Raw genomic sequence first — 25,757 nt, 5'->3', positions numbered from 1 at the left:
TTTTACTGCATAATGGCAATGTTTTTTGCCATCAATTCCAGTTGGTCATGCAGTCCATATGAAGGAAACCTATGACAACATGAAACAACTTTTGAGGTGCATAAACTATGACCAACATCAGTGGCAGCTTTGTGGCGATTTGAAGGTTGTTGCTCTCTTGCTTGGTCTGCAGACTGGATACACAAAGTATTGCTGTTTTCTCTGCGAATGGGATAGTCGTGCAAGAGATTCCCACCACATCAAGAAAGATTGGCCACTCCGACAGTCATTGGAGCCTGGGAGGAAAAGTGTTCAGCATCCACCACTTGTTGAATCAAGAAAGATTTTTGTTACCACCCTTACACATCAAGCTGGGTCTGATGAAGAACTTTGTCAAGGCCATTGACAAAACACAAGCAGCTTTCAAGTACCTCCATGGAAAATTTCCAAGGTTAAGTGAAGCTAAGATAAAGGAAGGTGTCTTTGTTGGTCCTCAGATTCATGAACTTCTTCGAGATGATGCATCTGACCATGCACCGCGTGGCAAGGGAAAGACGGCATGAAAAGCCTTCCAGTTAGTGGCAATAAATGTTCTCGGACACACCAAGGCAGACAACTACAGGTTGTTGGTGGAAAACCTCCTCAAGGCATACAAAAGCCTTGGTTGCAACAAGTCACTAAAGATACATTTTTTGCACTTTCATCTAGATTTTTTTCCACTGAACTGCGGAGCAGTGAGCGGCGAGGACGGCGAGTGATTTCACTAGGACATTGCAACAATGGAGAAACGCTATCAGGGCAAATGGAACCCAGCAATGCTTGCAGACTATTGCTGGTCAGTGACAAGAGATGCTCCATTTAATGAATACAAGAGATAAGCCAAGAAGCGCCGAGTAGACACTGAATAGGACTAAACTATGTACATAATAGTTTTTAGCCTTTTGTTTCATAATAAATTTTATTTATATAACCCTTTTGCTGATTTTTAAAGTGTTACATAAACAGGACAGGTGAAATATTATCATGTAAAGCAACCATAAACACATGAAAAGACCTAGGTTTACAATTTATGATTAAAACTCTACTATCTACACAATATACATAGACATAAAATGTAAAAACTTAAATATCTTAGAAACAGTAGCCAATCAGTTGTTTTAATTGTCATATTTGAATTCAGCCCATCAAAATACATAATAAATAGCACATTTTATCTCTGAAGCAGACAGCTTCTCAAAAATTGTAGACCAGTGTTATCAGGCTGTGAAACAGGTCAACATCTGAAATCAATACCTATTAAAACTACCCTGAACTAATGGAATGCGTGAATGCTGCTCAGGAATACACACAGCTGGACCACAGTGGGTCATACAGCCTAGTATGTGTTAGAGTTGGGGATGAATGGAAGACTGCCTTTTGAACTCATTACAGTCACTTCGAGTATCATGTGATGCAAGGCAAGGTTCCAACATTTTTATTAATGATTGTATTGCGAGACATTCTGGATCAATATGTGGTTGCTTACCCGGATGACATGCGTTTTTTTGTTTTTTGTTTTTTAACAACACACCATGCATGTCCATTCCATCCCAAAGAGGCCATACCAACATGGCTAGAAATAAGCTAGAAAAATGTACCTATGATCAATCCGCCATAGAATTCCTTGGATTCATCCTATCTCCTGCTGGTATTGAAATAGCCATGCTAGGTAAAGACAGTCCTTCGGTTGCTAGTGCCATAGAACATTCACAAATTACAATGTTTCCTAAAGTTCACAAACTTTTATCGACTATTCACCCTGAGGTTCTTGGAACTGATCACTCCCTCACTGCCCTTCTCTGCAAAGACACCAGGTTCCTCGGCATTCCCGAGATCCACCAGGCCTACGAGCAATTAAAACTTGCATTTACCACTGCTCCTATATTAGTCCACACAAGCTTTCATCATTGAAGCAGGAGTTTCTAACTTGGCAATTGAAGTGGTGCTATCCCAAAAGCGCAGTCCTCAATGATTGCTACGTCCATGTGTCCACTTTTCTTTTATTTCATGAGACTCTCACCCACAGAACAAAATTTAAAAATTTGTAGAAAACTCCTGGCAATTAAGATTGCCTTTGAAGAGTGGTGCTCCTATCTAGAAAGGGTCCTGTACCCTGTCCAAGTGTACTCTGATTATAAGAACCTAGAATATAGACTCATAGACTTAAAGGCCAGAAGGGCCCATAAGGATCATGTAATCTGACCTCCTGCACATTGCAGGCCACAGGACCTCACCCACCTATTCCTGAAACAGACCCATAACCTCTGAGTTACTGAAGTCCTCAAATCATGATTTAAAGACTTCAAGTTATAGAGAATCCACCATTTACACTGGTTTAAACCTGCAAGTGATCTGTGCCCCATACTGCAGAGGAAGGCAAAAAACCCTAGGGTCTCTTATAGTCTGACCTGGGGGAAATTCCTTCTCGACCCCAAATATGGTGATCAGTTATACCCTGAGCATGTGGGCGAGACCCACCAGCCAGACACCTAGGAAAGAATTCGCTGTAGTATCTGCATAGAGCCAGGTTTCTCAACCAGTGACCACTTTGGTGGGTCTTATTCTTTTTGTGCTTTGATTTTGTATTCTTAATGCTCAGGAACCAAAAAATAGCAAGATCGGCACTCTGACCCAGAAAAGAGACTGTTACGCTGACTTAAAAGATGCAACCACTAAAACCTTCTGAATCCTCAAGTCTCATAACTTTCTGGCCGCACATCTGTCTCTATAGGTTCAATATCAATCAGTTTTGGACTATTGCTTATTGCTATAGAAGTAACAAAATAACCACCCACCTGGGTACCTACTCTTCATTTTTGCAGAGCTGACAGGAGGTGGTTGTTGCTAAATGCTTATTGCATTCACCTAATTTTTGCTTTCACTTCCGTTATTCCTAACGCTTTTTTTTCATATTCCCTGTTGCTTGGGAAGCATAGTTAAAGATGTTGTGACATTGAACAGCTTCTTAAGCAATCCCTGTGCAGCTAGATTTTTTTTTTCATGGCATGAATAACTCTTAAATGTTCCTCGTTTCAAGCAATGTCACTTTCTTTAGTCCCAGAGTCACTTCTATGGTTCATACCAATTTGGTTTCCCCTCACTCTTCTTATTCAAAATTAATTACAACAGAAATTTAAAAAAATGAAACTGATCATAGAAAGGATTATTTGCACTAAAGGAAAGAATCCCTTGCCATTTTGAGTTCCCAGCATTAATAGTTTTTAGTGGCCTTCATTTTGGGTCTTTGTTGTACATTGCATCTAGGGTGACCAGATGTCCTGATTGTATAGGGACAGTCCCGATATTTGGGTCTTTTTCTTATATAGACACCTATTACCACCCACCCCCTGTCCTGATTTTTCACACTTGCTATCTGGTCATCCTAATTGCATCCCACAGTTTTGTCCATGGCAGGTTTATATATATGGTGGAGTGGTCTCCCATTAGTTCACAATGTGGACTTAGTCCAGCAGTTCTGACAGAAATAATATCAGAAGCCAAATTTTCACTATAAAAACAAAGTTTGTTGTACTTTCTCCAGTTCATAGAGCAAAATGCAGGTACGCTGAAATTTGAAACACAGATACACAAATAGAACACTTGTGTCGGGTAACAGAAGGAAAGATTGTACTGTTTCAGTGTGGAAAAAGAAAGCATATTCTGCTCTAAATAGGGTCAAAGGAACTTTTCTGAAACTTAGCAATACATCTTTATATTATCTGTTTCATGCACTATGGTTGTACACCTCTACCTCGATATAACACTGTCCTCGGAAGCCAAAAAGTCTTACCATGTTATAGATGAAACTGCATTATATCGAACTTGCTTTGATCCACCGGAGCATGCAGCCCTGCCCCCCCCCCCCCGCCCCCGGGAGTGCTGCTTTTCCGCCTTATATCCGAATTCACGTTATATCGGGTCGCATTATATCAGGGTAGAGGTGTATAAGCAAGAAACTTGGATGTTTTGCTGATGTATCTTGTTGGATTTCCTCTCCTTTTTATATATATAAAGTCTTTGTTTACTTTTACAAATATTTTGAGTTTTTTAAAGCTCTTTGATCGTATTCTAAAATACAATTAAGCAACCACATTTTGGAGTGATATTGTAGTTTTAAAGCCACAGCTTTGTGGGAGTGGGAAGTGGAGGGAAAAAATACCAGCACTATTCTCTATAGTCTGATGGTGGAGGAGAGAGGCAGACTCACGACTGCCTTTGGGAGTCGGAGGGGAGAGGAGCATGCACGTCAGTAGCATCTACACCTGCTTGTACATCATCAGCTCTGGGCCAGTTATGATCTGGATCTTTAATAAATAGGCCTCTTTTAAAATCACATCCATAAGGGAGTTAGGTGCCCAAATCCATTGAATTTCATTGAATTCCCATAGGTTCAGGTTTTCAAAGGAGCCTATGTCTTTAAGGTGACGTACAGTTTGTTTAAATACTTTAAAGACAATGTTTTGCATACACTAGTTATTTGAGTTATTGGGCAAAACTTTAAAACACTGATTTCTAGCTTTAAAATATTTTGTCATCTCAACTCTAAGCCAGCAGATACTTATGAATTCCAAATTCAGGAGCAATTTTCTTTTGTCATCATGTTGCAGTGCAAGGCTCATCTCTTTGGCCAAGAATTTGCTTAAAGGATTTAAAGCAGGAGAAAACACCCAGAGCTGCTTGAAGCTGTCCAGAAGGTGTTATCGGTTTCTGTGCTGAGCATGAAAAGTTGGTATTACCAACAATATATGCTCCAAATGCACCCCAAGCTTTGGGGGAGGACGGGGAAGCCTGGACCTTCACTGAATCCCTTTCCCAAAAGTGACAGAAGTTCAAGGCCTTTTTGTGTGAGGGTACGAGGATGGTCCAGCATCAGGTTAGAGCCACATTCAGTGCCTGGAAGCTGCAGCATTTGATGCCTAGGCACTGAATGGAAAGAACTGCTACATTGTGATATTTCAAGTTTCCATCAGAATTTCCAGAATAAGAGAACCTTTTCAGAGAAGACAGAGTGGAGTTAATCAGACAAAGGCTAAAGAGGCATTGAAATCCTTCACAGAAGAGTTAGATGGCCAGACCATAGCTTTCAGGGTCCTCCTAAGCCGTAATTTGAACGTGTCCCAAGTTCCTTTGTTCATGTCCCTTTCTACCAACTAGTTCCACGCATGGGCACATCTGACTAGTGAAGTACAAAGCTTCAGATATTTAATGGTAATTGCCTTGCCAAACCAGGTTACTTACTATTGGGTCACTTTGTTCTTTCAGCCTTTTGGAACCATTCAGTTCCTTGAGAGGTTTGCTTGATAAAGCAGCTTTATAAATTGTGTGTGTGTGTGTGTGTGTGTGTGTGTGTGTGTGTGTGTGTGACCTAACAAGCCCTGAAGGGCACAATATGTCTCTCAATAGTAGTTCTTAGTCTAGCATTAAGTACAGAGTTAGGGCAGTTCTGGGATCTATGCAGAACAGGTGCAGCTAATAGTATTGACTCACAGTAAAGAACACCCTATGTGCTCAGCTTTGCTGCTTTAATGTTTCTTTTCCTTTAGCTTTTTAAGTTCATGATTTAAATGGTGCTTGAAAACCATTTCAAGCCACGCTGAGGAGAAAGTGATGGGCTAAGCTACAGGAAGATATTTAGAAGCCATAATACAGTACTTTAGTTAGGCTTTCTGTTGCTCAGTGATGCTTTTAGCTAATTGGTCACATTGGCAGTCAGGGAGTTAATATCCACTGGCTTATTTACCTTGATGTCTTTGTACTTTCACGTCTTCTGTTTCAAATCACACCGCAGCCTTCCAAATGCATCCAGAAAATGATGTGCATTCAGACCAGAAACCCATTATACCCAAATATCTAAACTCCATCTTGGCAAATATTGGGCATAAGAGTTAATCAGAGTTGCAAAACTGCTGAAAGATAGCTTGAAACTACACATCCTTTAATCCCTTACTTGCAAGTGTCTCAAAATGGTTTCATCCACAGTTGATATTTATGTACAACAAACCCTTGCAAACAGCTGGTGGTATATGCATACAGATGTTAACTGCGTTCAAATTCTTGTATGTCAGATTGCAGCGTAGTAACATTTGGTGGTGTTCAATGATCTGTTCATTCACGAGTATGGTTATGGTTAGTGGCTGTGTCGTTTTTCAGGGTACAACTGAGTTGCTTTTACTAAAAGAAAAAAATATTCATTTATATACAATAAAGAAAGATATTTGTATCTTAAAATGGGGTGACATGAAATTTGGAATTTTTCTAATCTGGTAAGAATAGGTAAGATGATGCCCAGAGTGGACTGTTTGTCTTTTTGTTTGTGTGTGTGTGTGGTTCTCCTTCTCCCTCCCCATTTAAAAAAAACCCACCACAATTTGGATTAAGGATTTTCAAAGAGTGTAAAATGTGGTATACAAATTGTGGTAAAAATATCAGCGACCGAGGAATCAGGTGTGTTTGATTTTATTAAATGGGTTGTGAGATGCCTCCAGGTTGTTCATGTACTTTCACATGGTTATCAGGAGTGTGCAATGTATTTAAATAAATAAAAGCCCCATCTGGCCCAAAACTCCCTCCACACAATGATTTGTCAAGGACACTTAACAGTTTGGAGAAAGGGTGGGATGGGTTAAAAAATGTGTTCTTGGAAGAAGACAATCAATCATTTAATCAAAAGGGAAATAACTTTATATTGTAACAGGGAAATAACTTTATATTGTAACAGGACATAATCCCATGTTGTACAGGTTCCTCACACATCTGAGGCTATTGTACTTCCAGGTCAGTACACACTCACCTTCCAGGACTGTTGAACATACATAGTACAAACACACACATTGAAACAATGCATAATTAATCTGCATCTAAGGTTGGTTTGAGCTTGTTCATTTGTTTTAGTTAACTGACGTCCAAGCTCTGAAATACTCGAATCAAATACACCTCCACCTCGATATAACGCTGTCCTCGGGAGCCAAAAAATCTTACCGCATTATAGGTGAAACCGCGTTCTATTGAACTTGCTTTAATCTGCCGGAGTGCGCAGTCCCCACTCCTCCCCTCCTCCCCCCGGAGCACTGCTTTACTGCGTTATATCAGAATTTGTGTTATATCGGGTCGCGTTATATCGGGGAAGTGTACTTATGCTCATGGTTTTAAAGCTCTTTTTTATGGAATTCGTACTTCAGAGTATCTATCATTTTGTTTCATAAAGTGTCTGATAGAGCTACTGTTAGCAAATATTATGACCTGTACTTTCTGTTTGCGGACTAATGGGTGTTGAGATTATCGTCTATCTTGAAATTCACAGAACTGCCCTGGTTTCATGAGTCTGCCCCAGGTTTTACAGGCTTGGCACGCAGAACTATGAGAATTCTGCATTTACTTGGGCTATTGACACAAATATGATAATGTTGCCTCTGAAAAACAATGTTCTACCATGCAGTGACACATTGATGCAACAATACACCACCATGTCCCAAATGCGCACGGCATTACAAACTTTGTGCCTAGAGAAATGAATTTGGAAAGAGAGAGCTGTAAAATGCACCCCTTTCACTTCATCATAGTACAAGTAACCTCTGTCAGCCTGTCAAAGCAGGAAACAGGAGTACCCTTTTTGAAGTTTGCATCCCACATACCATCTCTCCTACTGTTTCTTTATTTTTTTAAATTTAAGAGTAAGTGTTTTATAATTGTCACTTCCTTCCATTCTGTGCCATCAGTATGGAGAGCATTCTATTTTGTAGATATGTTCTGCTTGTACCACTCAGAGGAACTGGACAGAGTAGATTCCTGGAGCTGACCTATCCATTATGAACCATAGCTATTAGAGGGTGATTGTAGGTATATGAATTAAACTGAAAGAGCAATCATAAATTTCTTTTTTGTATTTTAGCTGGGAAGTACAAACATTACCAGACTCATCCATTCATCAGACATCTGTCCAGTATAATTTTGGTTTAAAATTGTTTTCCTTGTATGGATAAGTCGTAGAAATATTCAGTTAATTAATGCTCATGTAGTTGTCTGGAAATGCTCATTTACATTTTTCAATTTGTACTGCTCCAAATGCTTGCTTGTTTATGAAAAATCTCATAAAGAAATCTTGTGCTCATAAATGTCAAAGGTCAAACTTTAAGCTTATGAGTATTTAGAAACCTTCTGGCCACATTCCTTTGATTTTTGGAAAGTCACTTAGCAAACAGTGATAGAAGCTTCTGAGGTTTGCTAAAACTAACATGCCTTTTGTTTTTTCTAGGGTAATAAATGCAGGGAAGAGCACACACAATGAAGACCAAGCAAGTTGTGAAGTGCTTTTTGTAAAGAAGAAAACTGGAGGCACCAATTCCACACCAAACAAAAACACATCCACCAAACGAAGATCCTCATTGCCAAATGGAGAAGGACTACAACTGAAAGAAAACTCAGTAAGTAACCTCCACTCATCTTGCTGTCAGAATAGAAATACAAACTAACATAAGTAGACAGTGGTGTAAGACCAATGGAAAATCCCAAGAATTCTTGCTAAGTGTTGCAGATTTTCTTGTTATCCCTCTGTGGCCTAATTGGCTCTGCTCTATCAAAGAAAGCTTCGCTCATTTTACTTAGCTCCACTTTTGGATTTTGAATTTCACATACTGCAAAATGTTTCGCACTTAGAGGGCTTTCTAATTTAAAGAGGAGACAAAAAATGATAGGGGACATGCTAGAGGTATATAAAATAATGAAGGATCTAGAGAAGGCCCATTGGGTGGACCTGTCGATCCTTTCTCATAACACAAGCCCAAGAGAACGTAACCAAAACTTAAAGGCAACATATTTAACACAGATAAAAGGAAATACTTTTTTACTATAATACATATTTAACAAGTGGCATTCACTGCCACAAGGTATTATTGAGAGAGCTTAGTAAGATTCATAAAAGAAATAGTCTCAATATTTATATATAAATAGGAGTTAAAAGGATATATGTATTTCATGATATAAGCTAATCATTGAGAGCCTTGGGTATGGAAGAAATTTCTCCTGTGGGCAGATTTTGACATAAATAGTCAAATAGAGGGTTTCTTGCAATCAGTGGGAGATTGGCCATGGTTAAGGCTCAGATTTTGTCATGGATATTTTTAGTAAAAATCACGGACAGGTCACAGGCAATAAACAAAAATTCACAGACGCCCATGACCTAGCCATGATTTTTACTAAAAAGTATCCTTGACAAAATGGAGAGGAGGAAGGTCCAGCAGCCACAGCGGCTGTGGGCTTTGGGGTCTCCTCCCTGCCCACCGTGGCTAAAATGCTGTGGGGGGTGCACCGCCGCGGCTGAAATACTGCGGGATTCCCCGCCGCGGCTGGGCTGCTGCAGGGAGCCAAGTGGCGAGTGGGAATTCTGGGGGACCCTCAGGGAGCTCCGGGATCCTTCTGCTGCCCAGTGCCTAGGAGCTGCTGGGAGCTGCCACCAGCAGCGGCTGAAAGCTGCGGGGCTGCCTGCTGACAGCTCCAGCCCTGGTGCATAATCGTAGCCTTAGCCATTGTAGAATATACTGTATGTGGTATGTGTAGGCAGACACTATACGACACTGAAATGTGATGTGTTGATAACAGAATGCATGCGTTGGTGCCATTTAGGTGCTTGTTTGCCTGTCAGATCAGCAATCTTCCCCATGATGTTTTCAGTTTCATTTCTCACTCAGTCTTTCACAAACTAGGATTATTATTTTAAAGGCACCATAAATATATGTGGAACTTCTCAATTACAGAAACGTATGTACAAACAAGTAGAAGACCGTCTCTGCCCTGAGGGTATGAACAGGTAAAAGGTGGTGTGGGAAGGTCTTAAACATCAAAACCAAAACCAAGAAAACTGGGACAGAGGAATCTTTTTATTTGATCACAGTGGGTTTGAAATTGTTCAAGACATCAGGACAGCAGAGAATGATGACATCAAATAGTAATAAGACTCTTTTAAAAATGTTACTCAAGCTCCTCTACAGATTTTGTCAAGGTCCTGACAAGTTAAACTTTCAATTGCATAGGCAAAATAGTCATTCAGTTATGCATTGAACTAATCTTGCTTCAAACAAACACTGAGATTCAGCAAATCTATTCAGTATTTGCATGCACAAATGATCATAATAGCCATGTAAACATGCAATGCATGACTTGTACATGCATTGCATGTACACAAATACCATTTGGTATTTCATTTTAAAACAAGTGAAGACCATGCTAGTATCCTGCAGTATAGTACTAATTTGATACATGTACAGTTAACTGTTGCATCTGTTTTTGTCTTCCTGCCTAATATACTGTTTTGATGTTCATGGAGCATAGGAAGCATCATGCCAGATCACACTAATATTCCATCTAATCTAGTTTCTTGTCTCCAACTGGTGCCACAATCAGATGCTTCATAGGAAGGTAAAAACCTTATGTTTGTCTATTTACGTAATAGTTTACCCAAAGGGAATATGTTTTTCCAACTCAAAGGCAGTTAGTGGTTTTTTATCCCTCGTTTACACGATTTTTAATTCTATCTAAATGTAACTTATTAATCAGTAGATGTTCTCATTATCTTCTCCATAACAGAGTTCCACAAGTTAATTACATTTTTAAACTATTTCTTTTTATCAGTTTTAAACTTGCTGACTTCCAGCCTAGTTAAATGTCCACATGTTCCCATGTTATGAAAAACGGTTTATAGAATCTGAGGTTTACTTTCTCCATACTATTTGATATTTAATTTACTACTCTTATGCCCTTTCTTCTCTGAAGTGAACAGTCCTAATCTTTACAATCTTCCTACACACAGAAGTTTTACCATAATTCTAATTTTTGTTACCTGTGTGTGGGCCTCTTCAATTTCTGCTGTATTTGTCTTTTTGAAAGAGGTTGACCACAAACACAGTATTCCAGGTGAGGCACCATAGGTCTCTGTGATAGCATGACAATATTTACGGTATTATTTGCTATCCCATCCTTGATACATTTTCTTTATATATCCTGTCTACAGATCTACCTCCATATTTGCTAAATAGAGACCACGAGAGGATGCTATAATATGTATTAGCACTATGGGGCAGTGCACCTTACAAAGTCATGTATCTGACTAGTGCTTGCAGTTTTAAAATTGCAAATATAATATTTTCCCAAAAGAGGGAGCATATGGCTAGAGAAATTTTGCTACTAGAGGGCAGTCTTGCTCCAGCAGCTAGCAGAGGTGGTTTTTTGGTTGTGTGTGTTCTGGACTGAACCTATGAAAAAAGACAAGGTGTCACATCTTTATTATTATTATTATTATTATTAATTATTTGTATTATTTAAAGCACAGCAGATCTTTTATCTGTATCTGCCTTTGGTGTTGTCTCAGTGCTAAGGATACTGTATTTTTAATATGATAGGATTTTGTTTTTTTAACAAAAGGAAGATTATATAAAATGCAGGCACTTCTGCATCACATTAGTATGTAGAATTAAAGAGATGAGACGCTTCATGCATGTGTCTTGCTGGGGTGTTATTTCACCTCATGGGTTGTTAGGAAAAAGGCCAAAATTGAGTTCTGCAACCACTCAGTAGGGATATCCCAGCATGACACACACTCTGAAATCTTACTCGGATTATTAAAGGGTTCCATGTAAATAGAGGAATGAAGAGGGGAAAAGGAAAGGATTTATTAAATAATTGTTTAAGGAAAAGGTATTTAAAATAGTCAAAACAATTAAAAAGAAAATGCAAATTAAATTTTAAAATCTTTTGATTTATTAATACTGTTTCTTTTCTTCAGATTCTTTACTACTTGACAGAACATTCTCTGCAAGCTCACATGCCTTTTCTTGCTTCTCCCATCTTCCGTTTTTCTCACATTCCCTGGGACGCTTGTATGACTTTTAAATGGCAGCCAAATTTGGAAGTTGTAAAATCCTTTTCATTTAACATTTGATCAAAGTAACTGGAAATCCCCAGCCCCCGCGAACCAGGATGATCGAAGTGCTGCTTGGAGATGTGTGAAATGCCTGCCAAGCAATACTAAAATGTAGTTTTCAAGAGAAGTTTCCATCTGGTGCAGTATCACCAAGTGGCTTCCAGCAGATTTTCCTTTGCAGCTGGAGGTGGGAGAGAAGCACTGCACTAGGGCCCTGATCCTGCAAGCTGTTTGCACACGTGTGGGAGAGCCTGTCCACATGGGAGAGCCCCATTGAAATCAGTGGGGCTCTGCATGGGGACAGGAAGCTGCCTGTGTGCATCAGCTTGAAGGACTGAGCTGTAAAGTTAGAACCTCCGAAGAGGAGGAGGAGGGGGAAGGTGGGACTATACAGAGGAGGAGAATCAAGAAAGGGATGCAAGGCTACTTTTTTGCCCACAAAAAGCAAGAAAACCTGGAAAAAGGAAATTAACATTTTTTAAAAATAAAATTGACAAAATAACGACAAAAGCAGAAGAAGAAAAGAATCCAAAAGCCTGATCCTAAAGTAAAAAGGATTTTTCCCATTGACTTACTTAGGTTTGATCCCAGATTGGACATTTGTTTTAATTGCAAAGATTATACTTAGAAACTCTATTAAAATATCATTAAATTCTGTGGTTTGGATCGTCAGCAGCTGGGAGGAGGAGAGAGTGCCCTGACAATATTAGATACAGTTAAGTAAATAAAACAAATTCCAGCCTATTATATTGTGTGAGGATATTGCCATGGTTGCTGACCAGTCAGAATGCAGGATTTAATATTAGTACTTATAATTCACTAATATAAGACAATATTAACTCAAAGCAGGATAATTTTGATTAGTTAATACTATAGTGTCATTCATGCACATCCAGTTTCAAAGAATATTTATTTTTTGTGTGACTTAAGGTTCATTGCACAACAATGCCTACTGTACATGTCATTTGTAACATCAGGAAGTGTTTCACCAACCATTTGGTTAGTGAAGGTGACAACTGACCCACTTCTGTTTATTGTTAGACCCACAGGTATATATTTTCAGTGGTCCAGCTTGCATTTTGAGGGTGCATTTTTGGAAAAAAATTGGGTGCATTTTATTGCACTTATGATTCATTGCCGGAGCCATTTCTAAAGAATACATTTCTAAATACCAGATTGCAGGTGCTAATCAAGTTGTTGGCTATGTAACTATTGAGATTTGCACCTGCATTTCATCTGCAATGGGAGGCTAGTTTCCAGCCTGCCTGAAAGTTTGCCCCAAATTGTATTGCTGTGTACGGTCTGATTTTGTCAGTGATTCAAGCTCTTATTGTGCACATACATGCAATCTCACATACGATTCTTTGTCTGTTGCTTTGTTAAAAACAAAGGCCACATCTCTAAAGCCTGCATATTTTTAAAAGGTCAAAATTAATTTATCTTATAATTACAAAACCAGGAGACGGCTGTTCTAGCTTTCAGCCAGGTCCAGTAGCAGAGGAGCCTGAAGCTGATTACATTTCACAGCAGACTAGAAATGCATTTTGGGATTCAGCGCAGTGAGATGGCTGCTTCTTTTTATTTTTTTATTATTATTATTTCTCTGGTGCCTAGTCAGAGATCTGTATCCTTCCCAAATTTAAAAAAGAAACACTTTCAATTTTTTTCATATTATTATTACTGTGTTTTGATGGGATAACCATGTGATATTGCAAAGGGGATTTTGTGCTAGGATTGGGATGTAGTAGCTCAGATTGACTGCCCTTTCTTGACATGCTGATTTGTGACACGCCTCTGAGAAATTATCTAAGTTTTTTTTGTTTTTCATATGGCCGCCTTTGCATCTTGGTGCTCCTTGACTCATTGCTCATTTTGGGTAAAAATTCATCCTGGTGTAGCAAGCCAGCACAAATCCTATGGGACTTAAGTTGTGTGTAGGCCTTGTGCTTGTTTGTTGTGGGGTGGAGGTGGATTTTTTTTTTCCCCTTTGTGACAGAATGAAGTAAATCTCTATCACAGCAGTGTCTGTGGCTATAATCACATTGCCTGTGGGTGTCTGTCAATTTAAATTAAACCCTGAGTCAGCAAACCACATACACAGGTGCTTAGGTCCTGTTGGCATCAATGAGACTTAATTTTAAGCACATGCTGAAGTGCTGTGCTGAGTGGTGATTTTAGGGTAGGATTTTCAGAAGTGCCAAAGTGACTTAGGAGCACACATTTCTTATTGTTGTATTTTTCTATCATTCATTTTTTAAAAAAGAGAAAGATCTGGGAAATATATATTACTGCCCTGTGCCTTGCAGAGAACATGCAGGATGTAATGATATGAAGGTATGTGCCATATCATTTCCAGCAGTGTCTTTACCTTATCAAAAGAGGGGAAAAAATATTGTAAAATTATAAACCAGCAAACTGATGGAAGCAGCAAAGAAGTGAGTTTTGATGTTTATCTCCACAATGAGAACTGAAAAGTTACATTTGAATGAAACAATGCAGAAGTATCTAGCCTCACTGCAAGTGGCCCATTTGTCATTCACAAGGGGGAGAGAGGGCAAAGATACAGTGGCATATTTAACTAGCCTCCTATCCCAGAGGTGTCTTGCCTCCTGGACATATTTGGTGCAGTATGTTGAAGACTGTAAATTTGTCAGCCTTTTCAGAAGAGGGAAAAAAAAGCCAAGTGACATGACATATTTCTCCTTTCCAGAAAGAAACCTACTCTTTGTATCGTGGAACAGTTAGTTGCACCTTAACGACTGTAGCTGACCTGTCAATGGTGCTAGGGTCACTGACAACACTGATAATTGTGTACATTGTGATTTTCTTCTTTTCATAAACAGGAAAATGATGGCATCAATTTGTACTACTGGTCACTGTTTGACGGACATGCTGGATCTGGGGCAGCTGTTGTAGCATCCAAACTGCTTCATCACCATATTGTGGAGCAGCTGCAGGAGATTGTGGAGATCCTGAAGAACTCTGCTGTCCTTCCCCCAACCTGCCTAGGAGAGGAGCCAGAAAGCATGGTCACTAACAGCAGAACTCTAACCAGGGCAGCCTCCCTGCGTGGGGGGGTTGGGGCTCCGGGCTCACCCAACACCCCTCCAACACGCTTCTTTACAGAGAAGAAGATCCAACATGAGAGCCTTGTTACTGGAGCTATTGAAAGCGCATTCAAAGAAATGGTAGGTGTATTTCAGTGCTGTTGACTACTTGTTACTCAGTTTAATGAGTAACATGGGTTGGGGGAGATGACTTTCTTTTCACCTGTTCAGTCTAGAATTAAGTGTGTATTTGCTGGCTCTCAGTCCTGTGGTATCGGAGCACCTCACAATTTTCATGTACTTATTCTTGCAACACCTCTGTGAGTGGGACAGTGCTATCATCCCCATTTTACAGATGGGGAGCTGTCGCACAAAGAGGCTCCTTAGCCCAAGATTATACAAGAACAAATAATTGAACTTAGGTCTCCTAAGTCCCAGGCAGCTGCATTAACCATTGGACCATTCTTCCTGTCACATTGTTGTCTAACTTACTGACATGGCTTTTAGAAGCTGTTTTTTAAAAAAGGAGATGTATTATGTAGAAAGCTACATTGCTCCACAATAGTAGATATCCGCTTTCAATGGTGAGATAAATTATTTACGCTAGTCTGTATGTTTCCTAATAAAAAATGGTGAAATTTACCCTGGTGCAGTGGGATGGCCTCGGGCCCTGTATAGGGGGTGTGGGAGAAAGAGCTGCACAGAGGATGCATCTGTACCCCTCATGCCACAGGCAGGGTCTCTGCACCAGCCCTGCCTGGGCTGATGTAGGAGGCCATGTTCTGGCAGGTTGCGGGTGGACCAGGGGAAGAGCCCCAGTACCCACTGCATCTGGGTGGAGAAGCAATGGCGGTTGTTCTAGCTCATAGGCTAGAATAGGGGCTGCACAGTAGCTTTGTACCCTGGCCCATTGTTGCGGGGGTGGGCCTCACCCCTCCACTCATTTATGCTTTATTCACATGAATACTTGGGGTGAAATTCTGGCTCCACTGAAGTCCGTGGCAAAATTTCCATTTGACTTCAGTGGACCTAGGGATTCACCCTTGAGTGGATATCCCCTGCGGGAGCCTGGTTCTGCAAACTCTTGCCACTATGCATAGTGCTTGCTCGCCTGAGAGCGCTCCTAGCAGTTAGAACTATGCCTGGTAAGTGCTTGTGGGATCAGGCCTTAGGAAATGACTATATTCTATGTCTTTAAAAAAAGCTTCCTCTTTGTGCAGAAAAGTTTTAAACTAAGCATTTCCCAGAGATTTTATTCTCAAGGTGAAGTACAAAGGCAGGACTCAATCATAGTTTTTCCTCATATATGTGAATTAGTCTTAGTACATGCAACTAATTGGCAGACTGCAGCAGTCATTCCAGAAAAGAACTGTTTCATTTCTGCACTCAAGTACAGTAATTACAATGATTAGCTTTTTGTGTAGTGCTTTCCTTCCCAAAGAATCAGAAAGCTTTTTGCAAACTACCGTACAACTGAAAATATTCACTGTAAAATATGTTGTATATTTTTATTACAAATCTTTTTTTACTATTACACAACACGATGATAGAAGTTGCACAGAATCAACTATATTTAAATTAGTATTATGAAGTATACACCACAACATCATAAAAAATGCACATGGCTTAGTATAGCACTGAGGACCCTGCCTGAAAATTGGACTCCATTGTGCTAGGGATTGTGCACACAAATCATGGCAATTTGTCTTTCTCCATGTCACTAGCTGGCAGTGTGGTAGGCTTTATTCAGAATGAGCATCTCCTGCCCCATGCCTTTGATAAAATGCTGTAAGCTGGGGCCCTTTTACCCCCACTTCTGCCTCTCCATCATTGTCTCCCGGAATGGCTCTCAGTGGTTACCCCAGTACAATAACAATTCTAATAAAAAAAAAGCAGTTTTATTAGGGGGAAAAAATAGGAGTAAATACAATATATCCACTCTAAGGTCTGGATAACATCTTGTGCTTATAATTAAGAATAACGTTGCGGTGTGTGGGGGAGGGTGTGTGTGTGTGTGTGTGTGTGTGTGTGTGAGAGAGAGATTTATGTAACAGCCTTTCTAAGGCTGACACACTCCTCCTACCTCTCTAACTCTGTCCTTCTTCTTTATACGCCTGGCGCTCTCTGAAGTAACAGTGTGAGCCTCCTTGATATCACTGTGGTCATTCTGCATTAGTACCTCATCCGTGTTTTGTCCAACCCTTTTGAGTTAGCTTATTTACATGGGTTCCTTAGTAGCACAATGTATCATTGCACCCAATGTTTAACAAAAAACAGCATTCCTAAAGTAGGCAGGCACAATTCTCGGTTGTCTTTCCTGCAACACACAGCGCTTCACGGGAACCTTTTGAACCTGGATAGAGTGTTGGGTAGGTACATATAACCCTCTTTGCACATCCCTTCAGGTACTGCCTAATAGAAGGCCTTCAACTCTTCTCTTCCCCTGGAGTGTTGTGTGCCATTACTCCTTTCTGCCCAGCCTCCTTTTAAATGCTAATTAGGTCTTCCCTGTCTTGCCTGAAGTGTCAGACTCAGTGTAACTCCCTTTTAGTCATAACTCAATTAATAATTCCAGTGTCTGTCAAATCTGATTTCTTCTGGAGAGTGCTCACTCTACTACACCCCCACACAGTAAACCACATGGCACCCTGTTTATTTTCCATGGAAGGCTGTTACCCTACTCAGCTATTTAAACTACTAACCTCTCTCCTGTCTGTTTTTTTCTACAGTACAAATGTGTTAATTTATTTCCATGTTGTAACCTGATATCACAAATGTTTATTCCAGGCCACATTCAGTTGAGTGTTCACTGTTAGTATTTACAATTATATTTGTTAACTCGAGTTATAGTACAACCCAAAACAGTAGTCGGGGCAAACCCTGAGTGGTTTATAAGCCATGTCCTGGGGAGCTAGAAGGGTATTGCCAAGTGTTCTTCTATATTAAGCTACTCAGATAATGTAATTAAACTCAACTACATCAAACTTAGCTTGCTGAACTGAGCAAAAGGGGGCTTATCTGAATTTCACCTGTTGGGGGTGTATGCATCGCTTTGTGCATCACAGGTGAGCCATCTACGTCTTCTTTCTTTTTTTGTTTTAAAGAGAGATTAAAGGAAAGAGCTTCCACTCCACACTCAGCCTTATGTAGAAAAAGTGCCACTCAGAGTACACTCCCATCTGAAAGGTATATCCTCACCCCCAGTTATCCTGCTCTCAGGTCATGACTTAATTAATAGCTTTTTGTTTTTGTTATATTGGGGTGAAAATTAAAGTGATACAAAGCTGTCTTACTGCTAAAATAACAGATGGGCTGAAGAGGTAGTGTTCAAATCCAGAACCAGGTTTGGATTCAACTTGAGATTCTAAATCAGGACTAAGATTTGTATTCCGTGTAGATGAAATATAGTAAACTGTTCTTGTAACAGATCAAAATGGTGACGATCTTGAGAGATGAGAATATGTCGTCATATTTCTGCCATTTTGAATGGTGGAAACACTTGAAAGAATCCATTGTTTAAATAACTGACAAAACAAGAGGAGGGTTGACTTGGTGATGCAAACATTATATTTCAGAATATCGGGTTTTTTTAGCATCACTCCTGGAGCCACAAGTTCAAATCCCAAGAGAGTTACCTCAACCCTTCATCCTTCTAATGTAGATTAAATAAATTCCCATGTTTCTTTTGGGAGACTGAGAAGCCTGGAACCTGCATAGAAACAGGACATTACTTTCTGGATGGTCTGTACAGATAGACTTGCATCTGCTTGATAACCTAAAAAGCAAATGAATCCATATGTGATGTTTACAACCATGTATAATTGGGCCAAGATCAAACTTATTTACAAGCCCTACTTCTGAGTCTTACTAATGGATTTCAAGTTCATTGAAGGGGGGGAATAGGTATCGCTACTCTGTTTTAAACTTCTGCTCAGGACAGAGTTGTTGCACAAAGAGGAAAGATTGCTTGTTCTTTTGGAGGCCATGATTAGCATTGCTTGGCCTTCCCTTTTTTGGAACTGCGAGGCCCAGGCAATGAATGAACAAATACCCTTTTATTGGTCTTATACTGTGACCCATCTACACTACAACTCTGACAGTACTAGCTCATGGTTGTCTGGCTTGGCTAAGTGAGTCTGTATTCTAACAGTTTTTCCTGTAGCACTGTGGTCAGGACAATGCAACCTAAACTATAAATAGCATCCCTGTGATGATTCTTACAACTGTTTTGGCACATCCATTAAAAAAAAAAAAAAAAAGTTTTGATTTACATACAAAAATAGATGGTTATCTCAGGCTCTGGAGGTTTAAACACTTTAAATTGCAAATCTGTACAACCAACATAGCAAACCCCACACACAGGAGAAGCACCAGCTGCCTAGGATGTCAAAGTGAAAATGCAGGTGTACCCCACCCTAGAAAGATCCTTATCCCACCCTCTCCACAGCCCTCCCCCAACCCTGAACAGATAAATGGGCTTTGCATTGTGTCCTGGAGATTAACATATATGGACAGTTTTGGAGCAAAATGGCAATGAGGTCCAGAGCTGAGGAGCCCTAATGGAAAGTGTCTGCCAGAAGCCCCCCTCCCTCTTTTTTAGCAGAGATGGCTTCAGCTTGAGCATCTAATTTTAACAGTAACAGTCCTAAACCATTTCTGATCATGACTAAAACCAACATGAAACTCCAGCTGGAAACCAATAGGCAGGCGGGCTAGTTCATGAAGCACTAATGGCATGTGCTTCTAGTATGGTACTCTGCTTAACAAGTAGACAGCAGCCTACTGCACCAGCTTTAGTTTCCAAAGGGATTTTAGGGACAGCCTCATGGACAATGCAGATGTTAAAGTGGCAAAATATGGAAAACGGTCCATATCCAAGAGACTAGGTCACAACCTTGTGGAATTTAAACATCTCTCTTGCTGAGTGCTGTAATTTTAATCCACTAAAAGCAAATGGTGATCTAACACCACGCTGAAGTTGTGAAGTCGGGCAGTAAATAGCAGATGGATACCACTGAAAGATGCCAATACAGTCTCTGTCATGTTCTCGTGATGCTTTCCCTAATCTACCATCGCCTCCGTATTGTCTGGACTGAACCTTAGCCAGCTTGCCCACATTAGTGTCCCAAGTTCAGCCAAGAACTGGGTCAGGCTTGTATGGTGTGAAAAGTGTACTGAAGGCACTGCCACACATGCTGAATCATAGATATGTTGAATGAGAGGGGTAAAAAAACTGAACCCTGCTGTACCTCAAATGGGAGCCCTTAGGTAGAGCACCAGTTACCCTCTGTGGCCACTCCAAGGGAAAAGAACAGTCATCTAAGACAGGTTTCAGAGTAGCAGCCATGTTAGTCTGTATCCGCAAAAAGAACAGGAGTACTTGTGGCACCTTAGAGACTAACAAATGTATTAGAGCATAAGCTTTCGTGGACTACAGCCCACTTCTTCGGATGCAGCTCCATCTGTTCCCCACTAGGTGGCACAAGCAAGCCAAGCAACATATCATGGTTGATGGTATCAAAGGCAGCTGATCTGCATAATTTGAACTTCGATACCTGATCTGCATCCACTGTCAGGAAGAGATCATCCAGTGTAACCAACACAATCTGTGCCAAACCCAGTCTGTATTTGGCTTGACACGGATCAAGGATAACAGAGACACCGTGAGGGTTATCTCACCAGAACCTTCTCAGCAATCTGTCTGAAGAATGGAAGGTGGAACAGTGGCCAGAAAGGGTTATTCTCTCCACCTCAAGTGACAGCTGGTTGATCAAAGGCTGCAGAATGCTTTCTTAAGAGCAGTTGGCTGCCAGCTCTCTGTAAGGGCAGTGGTGGCAATCTTTTACCACAGATATTTCCCCACTGGCCTTCACCAGCCAGGAAGAACATAGATCCAATTCTTAGACTGGAGCATAAAGTTCTCCCAATACCTGAGCATCTCAGGGAGTGGCACTGGGTGAAATTCAGGCAGAGAAGACTTGAGATTTGTCCCATTACAATATTGCTTGGCTCTCAGGGATGCAGGCAGCTTGCTCGCTGTGAGGTGGTTGCAAAAATTCACTGAAAGATTGACCTTGTCACAGTTGGAAATGAGAGAGTTATTGAGATGTGCAAGTTTTCATGGAAGTCCGTTACTGTAGATAGAGAATCTGGAAAGTTTCATGCCCCAGGGGCTTTACCCAAAATGAATCCCTCTACGGTGCTTCAGAGACACTGAGCAGTTGAGAATTCTATACTCTGTCAATGCAACATACATACTGTGACAAAGATTTTCCAAGTAGTATACAGAGACTTAGCTATCTTTCATAACATATAAATACCTTATCCAGCAAGGTGGGCACAATTTGAGGTCACATTTCATTTAACAAACCATGGTGAATTTGGCACGTCACAGTAGTAAAATTTTGAGCTCTGAACAGAAGTTGTCCCTGCATCTACAGATGGCTACATGAGTCACAGTCAAAACTGGTAAGGAAAAAAGATGGTCATTTTTTCATTGTATCTGTTTGCAGAATTAGTGGTGTTATTAAAGTGCAGGCCATACTTACACACTCGGGGACTCTATCCTGGGAAGCAGTGACTCCAAAAAAGATTTGGAGGATCATGATGGATGATCAGCTGACATGAGCTCCTTTTGTGATGCTGTAGCCAAAAGGGCTAATGCAAACTTTGTTATGTATAAACAGGAATATCAAGTAGGAATAAGTAGGGTAATATAAACTCCCATACTTGGCACTGGTGCAACCATTGCTGGAATACTGTGTCCAGTTCTTTTGCCCACAATTCAGGAAGGATGTTGATGATAAATTGGAGAAGGTTCAGAGAAGAACCATGAGAATGATAAAAGGATTAGAAAACATGCCTTATAGTGATAGACTCAAGGAGCTCACTCTATTTAGCTTAACAAAGGGACGGTTATGGGGTTACTTCATCACCATCTATAAGTATCTACAAAGGGAACAAATGTTTGGTAACAGGCTCTTCAATCTAGCAAAGAAAGGTATAACAATTCAATGGCTGGAAGCTAAACAAATTCAGATGGGAAATAAGGTGTACATTTTTAACAGTGAGGATAATTAACTCTTGGAACAATTTACCAAGAGTTGTGGTAGATTCTCCATCCCAGGCATTGGATATTTTTCTGAAAGAGATTCTCAAACAGGAATTAATTAAGGGAAGTTCTATGGCCTGTTATGGAGGTCAGTCTAGAGTGATCCCTTCTGGTCTTGGAATCTATGAAACTATTAACGGCCAGATTCTCAGCCCTGTTCAATGCAAGGCAGCTTACATAGACCTAACTCTGAGTGTCTACACTAAAATGTCTCTCCCACCGATGTAACTTGCGCGCTGCGCTCACTTAACTCCACCTCCATGAGAGGTGTAGTGCTTAAGTTGGTTTAATTCGCTCAGTATTAATGTAGTGTATGTATGTAATGTAATGTAGACACTGCATTACATACATCGACTTCAGTGGCTTCCAGGCAGTGTCCTCCAATGCCTCAGCATGACCACTTTGGTCACTGTTTTGAACTCCGCTGCCCACTGGCCAGGTACACTTCTCTCCCCTTTAAAGCCCCATGAATTTTTGAAATTTCATTTTCTGCTTGCTTGGCATGGAGAGGTCACCTAGCAACTGCCCAGCTGACCATACTGGCTACACGCTGCAGACGCGCTTCTGCCTGGAGTGCACAGGAGGTGGTGGATCTGTGAGAAGAAGAGGCTGTGCAGGCACAGCTCTAATCCAGCTGTAGAAACATCATTATTTACAAGCAGCTCACTTGGGGCATGGGGGAGAAGGGCTATAAGAGGGACCCACAGCAGTGCCATGTGAAAGCCAAGGAGCTGCGACAGGCGTACCAGAAAGCCAGGGAGGCTAACAGTCATTCTGGTGCAGAGCCACAGACCTGCCACTTTTACAAAAATCTGCATGCCATCCTTGGTGGAGACACCACCCCACCCCCAAGAGCACCATGGATACTTCAGGAAGCCCAATTCACAGACCCCAGCTGTGAACAGTGAGGAGGAGGAGTATGGGGGACAGGCGACCGGGGGAACCAGTGGCACAGCAAGCCAGGACCTGTTTTTTGGCTCCTGGGCAGTCCCTACAGTCCAGCACAGGAGAGCCTGTTACAAGGGAAGGAACCTCTGGTAAGTATACAATTTGCTTTGATATTGCAGGGACACATCCGTTCATTTTACCTTTTTTTTTAAAACTTATGCTAGAAGAGGTAGTGAAATCACCAGTAGAGTGAGAAGCAGATTGTCTAACTATAGAGGGGAAGTAGAGCTGCTGAGGCGGTTCTGCAGAATAGTTTTTGTGTGTACCAGGTTGTCCCATGAATCCTTCATAGAGATCTCAAGGAAACTTTTGTGAAGGCAGTCTGCAATCCTCGGCCAAAGGTTTCTGGGGAGGACTGCCTTATTTCTCCTGCCGTGGTAGGACACTTTCCCAAACCACTCAACAATTATTTCAGCAGGCATCTTGCAGCGTGCAGGCTAGCAGCATATGGCCCCGATCTACAGCCGGATGCCTGCAGGAGCTATTCCCTTTCACCTGCTGTTACCCTCAGCAGTGGAAGTTCAGCTAAAATCCCCACCACCTGTGGAAAACAGTGCCAGTATTCAACTCAGTTGTCCTATACTCATGCCTGTGAACTATCCCCGCTGCTTATTTTCCCAACGTACTGACCCTCCGTCACCATCGCTGGGACTGCCGCTCTGCTTTATGAATCCCAAAGAGAAGTGAGAATGTAGTGCTTACAACTTGTGTGGATAAAAGGGAGTGAATGCAGTATACCAAGTTTCAATTTATCTTGTGAATACACTCACAATAGTACCTCTGTGCATGGTAACTTTTGCAGCTGGAAATGTGGCCTTGAGGATCTCTGCATCCGCACCAGCAGAGTGGCACAGCCAGATAATGAGAAGGAAGAGGACGCAGGATGGCATGTTCCAAGAGATCCTGCAAGCCTCTGCTGCTTTCGATAGCCTTGCAGACAGCATGGATAGGGGTAGAGTGGAAAAGAGAACAGAGAGGGACACGCAGCAGCAGATGCTAGCACTTTTCAAGCAGCAAACAGACATGCTGTAGACTCTTGTGGACCTTCAGGTTCAACAGTTCCATGCTCGCCTCCCTCTGCAGCACATAGAGAACTGCATTCCATGTGGCATCCGGGGTCACTGCACTATGCCTACCACTCCACCCTGGGGGAGAGTGCAGGCAATCATAGCAGCACATGCACTGACCTGTGAGACACATGGTTGGTGTACGTGTTTGTGAAATGGAAATGACTGTTCTTTCTCCTTCAACAGTTCTTTCCCCTGTATTTATAAAGTTTAATTCAATTATAAACATGTCTGTTTGCATGGGTTTGTAATAAAAGTCTATTTATGGAAACTTAATTCATCTTTATTAATTTACAGCACATGCTGGTTGGGGCTGACATCATTCACAGTTAATAGCAATAGCTGCATATGCAATGTTATATTGCTACACACACGGCACTCATTACAAGGTTCATACTGGGGTGCCAAAAAGCAATGCAAGGCTGAGCACGTTAAAACAGCACACATAACCGTGGCTCACTATTAAAATGGTATTTCAAAGCCTCCATGAGCTGTATAGCTCCATATTGAGCTCTTCTTATAGCTCTGGTATCTGGCTGCTCAAAATCACCAGACAACCACTTCGCTAAGGCAGAAACTTCTCTCCCTTTGTTTCACAAATATTATGAAGGACACAGCAGCCAGCTATAACCATTGGGATATTTTTTTCACTGAAGTCTAATCTCAAGAGTAGACAGTGCCAGCGGCCTTTCAAACAGCCAAAGGCACATTCAACTGTCATTCTGCACCTGCTGAGCCTGTAGTTGAAGCGCTCCCTTGCAGCTGTCCAGGGCTTCGTGAGTCACAGGAGTAAGGGATCACTATTGGCATTTCAACATCCGCAGTGATAGTCCTCTGGTCTGGAAAGAAAGTCCCTGCTTGCAATTTTCTGAACAGGCCTGTGTTCTTAAAGATGCATGTGTCATGCACCTTCCCTGACCAGCCCACACTGATGTTGGTAAAATGTCCCCAGTGATCCACCACTGCTTTCAGTACCACACAAAAGTAGCCCTTTCTGTTGGTGCACTCTCTGGCAAGGTGGTCTGGTGCCAGAATAGGGATGTGTGTGCCATCTACTGCCCCACCGCAGTATGGGAACCCCATTACTGCAAAACCATTCACTATGTCCTGCACGTTGCCCAGAGTGTCAGTCCTTTGTAGCGAGATGTGATTAATGGCCTTGGACACTTGCATCACAGCAACCCTCACGGTGGTTTTCCCAACTCCAGTTGATTCCTGACTGATTGGTAGCAATCTGGTGTTACAAACTTCCACACAGTGATCGCCATCTCGCTTCTCCACTGTCAGTGCAGCTCTCGTTATGGTGTCACTGAGCCGGAGGGCAGGCGAAAGCTCTGCACGCAGATCCAGAAACGTGGCCTTGCACATCCAACAGTTCTGCAGCCACGTTTTGTCATCCTAAACCTGCATGACAATGTGATTCCACCAGTCAGTGCTTGTTTCTTAGGCCCAGAACCGGTGCTCCACCATCTTCAGCTGCTCTGTGAACACAGCCAACAACCTTGAATTATTTTTTCCTGTGTCCCACAGCAATCTAGCCTCTAAGGAATCGTCATGTCCCCCACGGCTCCTCTGGTGACACTGCAAATACTGCAGGATCAGACATCCCTTACTTGCAACACTCTTCATAGTAGTAAAGAGCTGTGCAGGATCCA

At 41.4% G+C, this 25,757-nt stretch overlaps 1 protein-coding gene across 2 annotated transcripts in view; it reads left to right on the top strand.

Moving 5' to 3' along the window:
• The window catches only part of PPM1H (protein phosphatase, Mg2+/Mn2+ dependent 1H), a 194,379-nt gene that overhangs the window by 90,487 nt on the left and 78,135 nt on the right, over nucleotides 1-25,757 (top strand). For both annotated transcript variants that reach the window (XM_065558065.1, XM_005303176.5), the window contains exons 2-3: nucleotides 8,270-8,438; nucleotides 14,773-15,117. In XM_065558065.1, coding sequence (XP_065414137.1) covers nucleotides 8,270-8,438; nucleotides 14,773-15,117 — 514 coding nt within the window. The remainder of the gene's footprint in view (nucleotides 1-8,269; nucleotides 8,439-14,772; nucleotides 15,118-25,757) is intronic.

This window comes from Chrysemys picta, chromosome 1, assembly GCF_011386835.1.
Source record: "Chrysemys picta bellii isolate R12L10 chromosome 1, ASM1138683v2, whole genome shotgun sequence".
NCBI lineage: Eukaryota > Metazoa > Chordata > Testudines > Emydidae > Chrysemys > Chrysemys picta.
The sequence above is the reverse complement of the archived record's forward strand: the minus strand, read 5'-3'. Positions and strand labels throughout refer to the sequence as shown.